The sequence below is a fragment of the Danio rerio genome, chromosome 4, assembly GCF_049306965.1.
Source record: "Danio rerio strain Tuebingen ecotype United States chromosome 4, GRCz12tu, whole genome shotgun sequence".
In the NCBI taxonomy this organism is placed as follows: Eukaryota; Metazoa; Chordata; class Actinopteri; order Cypriniformes; family Danionidae; genus Danio; species Danio rerio.
The window spans coordinates 72,557,501-72,569,988 of record NC_133179.1 but is presented as its reverse complement, the minus strand read 5'-3'; the positions used below and the strand labels follow the sequence as shown (position 1 = coordinate 72,569,988).

Here is a 12,488-nt window from a genome sequence, read left to right as displayed (position 1 = left end):
GAGGACCTCTTCTGGTGAAAGCACTGTGTTGCAGTGTCAAATGTTCACAACTGACCAACTCATTCATGTAGTAATACAACAACAGTAATGTAAATAAATTACTCAATTACTGTATTTTTTTACACATAAGGTACGTTACATTACACCACCGATTACTGTAGTAAAATCCAAGGTGTTCTAAAGTATTTACATTTATCATTTTCCAACTAGTCCCGTTCCAAACAGGGATCGAACCAGCGATTCCTGCATGAAAGGCGAATGCTCTAGGACAGTGGTCACCAAACTTGTTCCTGGAGGGCCGGTGTCCTGCAGATTTTAGCTCCAACCCTAATCAAACACACCTGAACAAGCTAATCAAGGTCTTACATGGTATACTTGATACACCCAGGCAGGTGTGTTGAGGCAAGTTGGACCTAAACCCTGCAGGGACACCGGCCCTCCAGGACCAGGATTGGTGACCCCTGCTCTAGGAGGAGCTTTCGGACTGCACTCGCCAGCTGGTCTCCGCTAAACACTATACTACGATATGCAGTGGTTTTCTTTAAAGATGGTTGTAAAAAATACGTGAATACACTTTAGTATGGTTTAAAACCTTTTTACTATAAATGACTATTGTATTTTAGTTTAATTACTTGTGTGTGGGACTGTTGCAGTGCGTTGAAACCGTTGAAATGTATGTAATCAACGCCCAATCGCTTGCTATACACTTTAATAACCCATGAGGGTGTTTAAACCTTTGAATCAAAAATGGAAGCAGCCACTTGGGTATAAGCGTAAATGAAGCTTCGACGTCACTGATCACGTGATGATGGCAAAACGAATCAAGCTTCGGTTGACTGTGAGATGTATCGTTTTTTTTGATACATGCTACGAAGCCTCGGCACACAACGTCACATCACTACAATGAATATTTACTATTATTATGACACACGCAGAAATGATTATAGTGTAAGAGACAGTTCACTCAAAACTGAAAATTACGTCATCATTTATTGACCATTAACATGTTCCAAACATGTTTGACTTTATTTCTTTTGCTGAACGCAAAAGTATTTATGTACTTTCAATACCGTAGTATTCATCTTCCCACTATGGAGGCCAGTGGTTACAGATTTTCAGCTTTCCTGAAAATATCTTCTTTTGTGTTCAACATGATGAAGAAACCTATAAAGGTTTGGATCCAACTGAGGTTAATAGTGAGTTTGGGTGAGCTATCCCTTTCAGAAAGAAAAAGAATAGTTTCACTTTGTACTTCAGTGAAGTGTTTGCATAAACTGGATCGAGTGGATATTAGTTCACCAAATTTAAATAACCGTAACATCGTCTCCCTGTGGCTAAATCTGCTTGCAGCTAGAACTCTTTGCATCAGGCTTTTAACTAGTGATGGGGAGTTCAGATCATTTTACTGACTCGGATCTTTTGAGTCTCGTTCATCAAGATGAACGAATCTTTTTTCGAGTCATTTCGTTCATGTGGTTCAATTTGCCAAAATATTATTAAGAAGTTACGAATTGCTTCCAAACACATCTACAGCTAGCCTAAAAGGTTGATTGTACGACAAATAAGTAATAACTAGAATATAAGAAGAAGAAAATAATAATTCAATGTTTACCTGCTCTTTTGTCTATGAAGGTGTTGTTGTCTGTTTGCTCAGCTCACCTCTTCAAGTCTTCAAATGTCAGGGGTTCATTCACGTTACACTGACAGTCACATATAATCTTAATCAATGCACAGTCTAAGCCGATATGAGCCATGATCGTTCGTTCATCACGTGAGAGAATGACTCAAACCAGAGGAGTCGAGAGATGAGCGGTTCAATTCTTTTTCCGGCTCTAAACGCACATGATTGGCCCGTGATGAATGAGTGACTCAGACCCGATAGAGGACTCGAGAGGGGAGCGGATCAATTCTTTTTCCGGCTCTAAACGCGTATGATTGGCTTCTGCCAATGTGATGAAGACTTGAAATTAACGATACCACCTGCACAAATGTGCGCACGCACAGATGAACGAATCACTCCCTGAGAGGACTCGCAGTTCCAGTTTTAAAAAAAAACGAATCGTTCATGAATGACCCATCACTAGCTTTAACTGATTGTGAAGATCAAGAGTATTATAACCTGTGAGTCCTGACCAGATCGATTGGGCAATACGTCATGTCAGATTTTTCGATGGAAAAGTTTAGTGACAACTATATTATTTTGACAGATTCACTCTCACAATGTTTGTTCATGTTGTATTGTTTTTAGTCACGGGTGTCCAAACTCGGTCCTGGAGGGTTGGTGTCCTGCAGATTTTAGCTCCAACTTGCCTGCAAGGATGTTTCTAGAAAGCCTAGTACAGGGATGGGCAATCTCGGTCCTGGAGGGCCGGTGACCTCCACAGTTTAGCTCCAACACTAATCAGACACACCTGAACAAGCTGATCAGTGTCTTCAAGATCACTAGAAATCTACAAACAGGTGTGTTTGATTAGAGGTGGAGCTAAACTGTGCAGGACACCGGCCCTCCAGGACCGAGTTTGCCCACCCCTGGCCTAGTAAGAGCTTGATTAGCTAGCCCAGGTGTGTGTGATTGGGGTTGAGACTAAACTTTACCCTCCAGGACCGAGTCTGGACATCCCCTGTTCTTAGCACACCAATAGCATTCTACACTAAAAGCACAGCAAATGGTAGCAGAATCTGTTTGAATGGTTTGCCTTCACTATCGATTTCGCCATGAAGCGGATCTTTAGCTGTGTGAAAAAAAAAACATGATATCCCTGCTGCAAAATCCAGCTTAAACCAGCCTAGGCTGGTTGGCTGGTTTTAGCTGGTCAACCAGGCTGGCCACTTCCACTTCCAGGCTGGTTTCCAGCCATTTCCAGCCTGGTCTTAGCTGGTTAGGCTTGGAAATGACCGGCTAAAACCAGCTTGACCAGCCTAGCAGGCTTAGAGCCCAGCCAAAACCAGCTATGTCCAGCTTAAACCAGGCTTGTCAAGCTGGCTTTGGCTGGATTTACCTGGTCATTTTCTAGCCTGACCAGCTAAGACCAAGTTGGAAATGGCTGGAAACCAGCCTGGAAGTGGCCAAAACCCCTCTAAAACCAGCCTGGTTGACCAGCTAAAACCAGCCAACCAGCCTAGGCTGGTTAAAACTGGAATTTTTAGCAGGGATGACAACTCAAAATGGTGGATTTATATAATGCATACATGACCGCTATGAGCGGAATCCCCAAAAATATCAACCTTGCAACTCTGATCAATCTATTTTTAGCCTACCCCTATTTAAACATCGAATTTTAGCTCATCCTTTATACCGGGGCTGGCCAATCCTTGTTTCTGGAGATCGACCTTCCTGCCGATTTCAGTTGCTACCCATATCAAACACACCTGCCTGTAATTATCACGCAGTGATCAGGTCCTAATTAATTGGTTCAGGTGTGTTTGATATGGGTAGCACTTGAAATCTGCAGGAAGGTGGCTCTCCAGGAACAGGATTGGCCACCCCTGCTTTATACCATACGTTATATTTTGCAACTAAAAATTTCCATATTTTTTTTTATAATTTGCATCATTTAAATTACTTGTTTAAAACCTGCTGCATGTAAATGTGTTTTTCCACCCCTTGGACAACAAAAGGGTTAAAGCAGTTCTCATTGCTACATAAAGATCAGTAAAACACCTATGAGCAAATGGAAAGGTGCTTCAGAGGTTTTGGGGAAATTTCAACAACTACATTACCAGTTATGTGAAGACGACTCTGGACATGTGAGTGCTAATATAAAACCGTAAAACACTGATCAAGTTTTTACAATCAGTGGTGTATTTGTATATTTGAATGTATTTTGGTGTTAATTTAAATGGGGTGCAAAGTATAACACACAGTTCTTTGTTATTATTCAATTGTTGCTAGCGCTAACAGATTATCAGGAGGATTTCCGTAATGACACATGGGAAGAGTTAGAGACTGTTGTAAGGACATCGTCATAGGACACAGGATTAGCGCAATACGGTAATAATGTCTATATAGGGCTAAAAATGACCAGGGTTTTGTTTCATGCAGCAACGTTTTGCTATAGAAATGGACCAAAAGAACTTTAGCTCTCAAAAAAACAATCAAATGTAATTAGACCAGATCTTTATGTATATTATATATATATATATATATATATATATATATATAAATAATATACATAAAGATCTATATATATATATATATATATTGTATATATATATAAATACATATATATATATATATATATATATATATATATATATATATATATATATATATATATAACCAGTATGATTGGATAGTCAACTTCTAAAAAGTCAAATTCGTTGATACCTGTATCACCACTTTGAAGAAAGCCTTGTAACGTAGATCACTTTTTAATTTAGTATAAAAGCACAGAAGTTGAACTTCTTGGTCATAATTTAGGGTAACACTTTATTTTGATGGTCCATTTGAGTATTAGTAGACTGTCTGCTTAATATCTGCTGATACTGCTCATTCAACAGACATTTTAGCTTATATAATATCTGCATATTTGCAGTACCTTGCTATAGAACAGGGGCGGCCAAGCCTGTTCCTGGAGATCGACCTTCCTGCAGATTTCAGTTGCTACCCATATCCAACACACCTGAACCAATTAATTAGGACCTGGACACCACGTGGTAATTACAGGCAGGTGTGTTTGATATGGGTTGCAACTGAAATCTGCAGGAAGGTCGATCTCCAGGAACAGGGTTGGCCACCCCTGCTATAGAAGCACTTGTACCCCAATGGGTCATGGAGAAGCATTCGGATTTCGGATTTCATTCGGATCTGTTCTCTCAGCGCTCCCCTCATCATCAGCGAAAATGTAACTCTTAACGAACATATTGCTCTGTTTATTTCACACTTAATTATGTACATAGAACACATAGCAGTGCATGTGGCGTTTAATCATACAATACATTCATGCGCAGGATTAAACGCAGTGACAGAATCGCTCTGCGAATGCACTCATATCATTTTAACTGCATATCGAGTGACGTCAGAGTGAAACGTGTTGGTTAAAAATTGTTTTCTATTATGACTTCTATTAATGATGGAGAAATTTGTAAATTAGCCTGTACGTTTTTTTTCTTTCAATACGTTTATATTTACGCCATTTCGAATTTAAAAAGTGGCAGTTTTATTTAATACATGGGGGGGTGGATGTAATTGAGCATAGGCTAGTATTCGGGTTTTGAAAATGTGTGCTTTGTTTTCCTGATTAAAAAATGTATATATATTTTAAATTTATAGTTTAACAACATACAATACTTGATATACAGTAGCTGTCTTGAAACATAATTTTTTGTACAGTGTGTATGTGTGTGTGTGTGTGCGTATATATATATATATATATATATACACATACATATATATACATACATATATATATACATACATATATATACATACATATACATACATACATATACATACATATACATATATATATATATATATATATATACATACATATATATATATATATATATATATATATATATATATATATATATATATATATATATAATGTCAGAATTATTAGCTCCCCTGTTTATATTTTCCCCAATTTCTGTTTACTGTAGAGCAGATTTCTTTGACACATTTTTAACATAATAGTTTTAATATCTCATCTCTATGTAAATAATGGGGAGGGGCTAATAATTCTGACTTCAAATATTGCTAATGGATCAAAGAATCATTAGCCCCGTTCACACATACAGACCTTTCTGAAAAATTACCAGCAATTTTCCGGAAAGGTGTGTATGTGTGAACAGGTCCTTTTTGAAAATACCGGTAAATTCGTTCTGGCTATTTTCCAGAAAGAGAAGTTGTAACATTACCGGCAATTTGCCGGAATGCTGCGCTGTGTGAATGCAGAAGGAAGATTGCCGGAAAGAGCGCGTCCACGTCTAGAACGTGCTGACGTGAGACGTCTGCTTTAGCCAATCACAAAAGTCAGACGCATTTACGTCCGCGCGGTTTATGAGAATAAAAGCCTTCGAATATTTTCCCAGACGCGTTTAGCTGCTAGAAATTGGTCAGGTAACATTTATATGTTCATCTTAATGCCAACCGTGTAAATAATCATCGATAAGATGCTTATTGATGTGCCTGCGAAACAGCCTGTGAGCGCCAAAACACTCACATATTATGAACATCTCGACATGCGAAAGTGATCCTCCATACGTTTTCATCGAAGTTGTTCACAATACTGATCCATCCACAGAGTTAGTAATGTAGTCAAATGTTTTCAAATTCAGGCGCAGCCGTTTAAAGCTCATTTGTGGTGAATGATGTCACAATTTACCGGTATTTTGGAATTGATGTGTGAACGGTCTTTTCTGGAAAAATTCCGTAACGTCCTCGCCTGTGTGAACAGCGCTTTTTTAAATATACCGGTAAAGTCGTTCTGCAAATTTTCTATATATTTACCGCTATCACTGTGTGAAAGGGGCTATTGACTTTTGGTGTTTCTTTGCCTACTTGTGAAATTTGGGTTGGGTAGGTAATAGTACACCTGTCACGATTCAGGAAGGATGAGGGAACGAGGACTCAAATGCAAAAAATAATATGGATTTTATTAATAATAAAGTACAAACAAAACAAAAAGGCAAAACAAACTACCCCGAAGGGGAAAACATTACTAAACACAAACAAACTTAGCTGGGCTGGCGAGACAAGACTGAAGCAGGAACACGAGGAGAATAGACGATGACATGTCACAGGACAGCAGACATGAGGAGAATATAAAGCAGAATTCAATTAATACACCCCTTCTAAAAAAACAGCTAAAACCAGCCTAAGCTGGTTGGCTTGTCTGTTTAGCTGGAAGTAGCTGGTTTTAGCTGGTCTTCCAGCCTGGCTTGGCTGGTCAAGCTCGTTTTAGCTGGTCTCCCATCCTGGTCAAGCTGGTCTCTCAATTTGACCAGGCTGGTTTTAGCTGGTCTCTCAGCCTGGTCAAGCTGGTTTTTGCTGGTTTCCCAGCCTGGCTAGGCTGGTTTTAGCTGGTCTCTCAGCCTGGCCAGGCTAGTTTTGACCAGCTAAAACCAGCCAGCTAAGACCAGCCTGACAAGCTAAAACCAGCCTGATCAACTAAGACCAGCTACAAAGTTACCAAAACCCCTCTAAAACCAGCCTGACCCACTAAAACCAGCTAAGACCAACCTGACCAACAAAAAAGTGCCCAAAACCCTTATAAACCAGCTAAGACCAACCTTATCAACTAAGACTAGCTAAAAAGTGGCCAAAACCCCTCTAAAACTAGCCTGACCGGCTAAAACTAGCTAGACCAGCTAAACCCAGCTTGACCAGTTAAGACTAGCTAAAAAGTGGCCAAACCCCCTCTAAAACCATCCTTACCCGCTAAAACCAGCTTGACCAGCTAAGACCAAATTAACCAATTAAGACCACCTAAAAAGTGTCCAAAACCCCTCTTAAACCAGCCTGACAAACCAGCCATGACCAGCCTGGGAAACAAGCTGAAACCATCTTGGGTGACCAGCTAAAACTAGCCTGACCAGCTTAGGCTAGTTTAAGCTGTTTATTTCAGCAGGGACAGGTGAACAAACAGGTGTTAATCATTTGAATCTGATAAACTAATAATGGGTTAACAAGGAGGGTGGGACTAGACGATAGACGGGAGTGCACATGATACAAAGAGAAAACACAAGACAAGCGCTCACGTAAAACAAGACAAGAACACGCAGGCAATGAGAGAACTCATTAACCGCGTGTTCATGACAAGCATGTGGTGCATGTAAACACGCACCATGTGCCAAACACAACACAAACAGAAGACTGAACGGAAGACACGAGTACACGGTGAATGAAAGCACTTACCGTGCTCTCACACATGCAGAGTGCATGTTTCATCCCATCGCCAAACAAAACCGAAACCAACTGGACCGAGACGCTGGGAATGAAACGCCACGCTGACAGACGAATGTGAACACCCGGACAGGAGCGCGCACCTGCAAACACGCAAGGACCCCACGCACCCGCATCAAGCGACCGTGCGCATTCACAAATGGCACTCATACAGAAGCACACAATGACAAAACAAGTGCTCGACCCAAGAAAACTTGAGCCGAGCACAACAGGACAGGACTAGACAGAGCTAGTGTTCGGACTCTGCCACCAAAACAAGAATTTACAAGACCAGAATGCCAGAACCCTGACAACACCACCTTTTTTAAGGACCACACTACTGATGTCAACTTACAGTAACCCCTACCTAATGCTGTGTTCACACCAGACGCGGAACGCGCGGATAAATCGTGCTATTCGCACGTAAATAGCCACGTGAACATTTGAGTTTACTCGCTTCATTCGCGTGTCAAATTCACTTCAGAACAGACGCGGATTCACTTGTTGGGCAGGGTTTCTGTCTGCCCTGTGACTCTAGCTTCATAGCTAAAGGGCTAACGTGGATTTTATGAAGAAAATAACAGTGTTTATGTGCTTTATGAAGACTGAAAAACAGCATCGATACGTTTAGAGCAGTGTCTGAGTCCACTGCATCCTTTCAGAGGTGCACCCAGCTCTATGAGCTCATAGACTCCTCCAGAAACTGAACCTGGATGACGGAGACTTTCAGCGGTGCTTCTGACTGAGCCAAGCCCAGTTTGATGAACTTCTTGTCGGTGTCGGCTGGAGGATTTCCCCTGGGACACCGACAACAGGCGATACGTCACAATCACGCCCCCACAAAAGCAAGCTCCTGATTGGTTAACGCGGCGCGAATGTCCGTTGAAGTTCAGATTTTCGGACTCAAGTGATTCGTGCGAAACGCGCGTCTATGGTACAAAACGCTCAACTCGCGCCACGCCAGTCGCGTGTATCGCGCCATTCGCCCCGCAAGATGTCTCTTTGTGCATTTGCATTGACTTAACAGGTAAATCACTCGCGCTTGACGCGCGTTCCGCATCTGGTGTAACGCAGCATAACAGTCTACTTATAATCTAATGAGAATCAGTTGGCATGCAGATGCAATGTAACTACATTCAACAAACTGACCATCAAAATAAAGCGGGACCTAATTTTTAATATCCATCACAACAACTGAACCTCCCTCATCGGCCAGTTTAACAACCACAGATTAGTAATTCTTTAAATCATGTAAAACCTTCCTTTGAGTGTCTGAGATTGTTAAATACGACATATTCCGTTTTTATTTTGTTAAGAACTTGTCCTGCGTCTCTTTCAACCAAACTGAATGAGTTGCCGTGTGAACGATTAAAAAAAAACGTATGTTTTATATGAACGTTTTATGCATTGTAAACATAGCTACATCCGAGATATGTTTCATTTTTTGCAGAGGCGCATTTAATGTGACTGCCAATTTTGTTCTGTTTAAAAACAAACCATACCAAGCAGCATTGCAGCCGTTCTAATCCCTGTTAAGTAAAAGTTTTACTTTTTAAGTCAAAGTATCATATAGTGTTCGACAGGCAGTGGCGTAGCGCAAAATGCGGAGGCTCCCTTGCAGGGATCACTGACGGGGCCCCCTGATAAAGGGGGGGGCAACGCGGGGAAGTGATCACAAATTGAGAAGCGGGGAAGGCAGGCGGGGTGGAAGCCTTCACAAACTGAAGAGCGATCACAAACCGTCGAGAGCGTCAAAGTAGCCAAAAGTCATTAATTTTCAATAGGAACCGGTGGCGAGGATCTGTCACGTTAGCATGATCAAAACAGGAACAAAAACAAAAGGGTGCGGATCCAAGTGCAGATATTTCTTTACAGTGAAACAATGAGGTGATCAAAATACAAAGTAACAAACAAACAACAAAACCAGAAACTAAAACAGAGACAAGGCTCAAAACAAACACTACAAACTAGACCCTGCTGAAAAATCCAGCTTAAACAGCCTAGGCTGGTTGGCTGGTTTTAGCTGGTTGACCAGGCTGGTTTTAGAGGGGTTTTGGCCATTTCCAGGCTGGTTTCCAGCCATTTCCAGCCTGGTCTTAGCTGGTCAGGCTGGAAAATTACCAGCCAAATTCAGCTAAAACCAGCTTGATCAGCCTGGTTTAAGCTGGATATAGCTGGTTTTGGCTGGACTCCCAGCTTGGCTAGGCTGGTCAAGCTGGTTTTAGCTGGTTATCTCCCAGCCTGACCAGCTAAGACCAGGCTGGAAATGGCTGGAAACCAGCCTGGAAATGGCCAAAACCCCTCTAAAACCAGCCTGGTCGACCAGCTAAAACCAGCCAACCAGCCTAGGCTGGTTTAAGCTAGATTTTTCAGCAGGGGACTTTAGCAAAAATACAAAAACGCGATCAGTAACAACGAACTATGAATACAAGACTTACTGGGGCACTAGGAACAAGCGAGACATGGAAGACCAGAAAGACAATGTAGACAAACGACGCGATGACAAACAAAGGTGGAATGGTTGAATATATAGTCCAGATAATCAACGGTAACACAGAACAGATGAGATGACAGGTCAGTGTAGGTGTTCCGGTGTGTGCACATGGTATGTATGAGAATGTAGTTCTTTACTGGGACGCTGCAGTGCCTACAAGTCCTAGTGCACTACAGCGCCCTCAGGTGGTCACTGACGGATGTGACAGGATCAGCGCGGTGCGTCTTGGGTGTGAGCGTCGAGGAGAGTTGAAATCAAGTCAACTTTATGGTATGAGCTGTAACGCGGTTCGGCGGCAAGCAATCAGAATGAAGTAGTCCACCGCTTGAGAGGAGTTCAGACCAGTGAACTTTGGTTCCGACCACAGTTGTTCCCAAGAGTTTGATTATTGCGGTTGCCGGATTTTCAATTATTGAAAATCGCGACGACGCGGGGCCCCTGTTCGCTACGCCACTGTCCTCAGGCATTTAAATGCAGCTTTATGTCCAAGTTTACATATAAATCAGCAAAGACTGACAGGGGTCAAGCAGATTTCAACTGGGGCCAGTGCCCCTCTGGCCACACCCCTGGATCCACCAGTGAAGTTTGGTATTTGTGGTTTTCAGTGTTTGACTTTCAGACTTGTCTTTTTCCATCGGATTTTCTCTTCTTTCTTAACCAATAGTTCATCATGGAAGAAAGGACAAATGGGATACTATATTCAGGAAGAAATCAGAAAACATCTCAAACCAAATGCTGCTCTCAAAAGCTGAAGGCAAGATATGGCTGAAACTACTATTAGCTGAAACTTGATTTAATAAAAATAATTACTATTTCTGTAAATGTTTATATAATAATAATCGTTTCTCCATCCTTGTGCCTGTAAAGATCTTTATCGGCGCACTCGCCTTCTGTTACTTCTCTAAAACCTTGACGGGGTCTTACAGCAAAAGCACCATCACTCAGATTGAGAGGCGGTTCGAGATCCCGAGCTCCACCGTTGGCATCATTGATGGCAGCTTTGAAATGGGTGAGTTGAATATGAGGGTAAATAAGTATCAAAAGTCGAGAGGTTGTTAATTTAAATGTGAAAATTTGATATCTTGATATGGTTAGGTAATGTAAACACAGCACTGAGAGGAAAAGCTGAATCTCTTGCACTCCCCATTGCATCACCCTTCCCCAACAGTTCCAACGCAATCTCACGGCAATTCGTAACTTTTGGATTTAGTGGCTAATTCGTATGAATTTGTACGATCTAATTTGTACAATTTAGTACGATTTGCTCATCCCCCAATCTCGGTTGGGGTTAGGTGCCACGCCTCCTTTTTAAAATCGTACAATTTCGTATGACTAAACTCATACGAATTTGTACGAATTAGTCACTAAACTGGCAAAACGTAAAATACTTACGTGCCACGCCTCCTTTTAAAATCGTACAACTTCGTATGACTAAACTCATACGAATTTGTACGAATTAGTCACTAAACTGGCAAAACGTAAAATACTTACGTTTTTTGCGTGAGATCAGGCTGACAGTTCGCACACAGGTTCATTTACAAATTCCATAAGTCCACAAATTAAGTTTTGCGACTAAAATATCGCAAAAGGATTAACGAAAGTCAAAGTGCGGGGATTTGAACTTGTACTGCTAGGTCTGAGACATGTGGTTGTACCACAGAACTGAAATAAATTAGGGCAAATTTACCATACACAGTTGTGTCTGTCATATCGTTTATGTGAATGTTATAACTATTAATCGGCAACTTCGAATTTAAAACACAAGTGTCTTGACTAATCAGGGTATCTTCCAACCAATCCATATCCGTTATCAAAAAAAAAAAGAAAGTGAAAAAAAACGTTTTTCTATTTTACGTTTGCTCACGGGAAAAAAAAAAAAAAAAACGAAAACAGAGGTTTTGGCTTAATTTCGTTTTTTTAATTTAGGAAAATGGATAAGCGACTTTAAAATTCATTATACACATGTAGGCGGTGCTGAAATGCCCATTTTCCTCTGATTGGTCAACCAAATCTGAGCTCGTAACAGCACCCAGGCTTTTATTTATTATTATTTTTAATATATATATATATATATATATATATATATATATATATATATATATATAT

The 12,488-nt window shown here is 40.9% G+C and overlaps 2 protein-coding genes across 6 annotated transcripts in view; both read left to right on the top strand.

Moving 5' to 3' along the window:
- The window catches only part of tmem19 (transmembrane protein 19), a 1,055,620-nt gene that overhangs the window by 769,935 nt on the left and 273,197 nt on the right, over window positions 1-12,488 (top strand). The window lies entirely within an intron of this gene.
- The window catches only part of LOC100334356 (solute carrier organic anion transporter family member 1C1-like), a 30,891-nt gene continuing 21,238 nt past the window's right edge, over window positions 2,836-12,488 (top strand). Inside the window, exons 1-4 of one of the 4 annotated variants that reach the window (XM_073948380.1) lie at window positions 3,641-3,747; window positions 3,893-3,991; window positions 11,047-11,136; window positions 11,250-11,391. In XM_073948380.1, the coding sequence (XP_073804481.1) occupies window positions 11,053-11,136; window positions 11,250-11,391 (226 nt within the window). In that variant the 5' untranslated portion in view covers window positions 3,641-3,747; window positions 3,893-3,991; window positions 11,047-11,052. Of the gene's footprint in view, window positions 3,752-3,892; window positions 3,992-11,046; window positions 11,137-11,249; window positions 11,392-12,488 lie in introns of all 4 variants that reach the window. The other 3 variants (XM_073948379.1, XR_012402517.1, XM_073948378.1) reach the window with 3 other exon arrangements.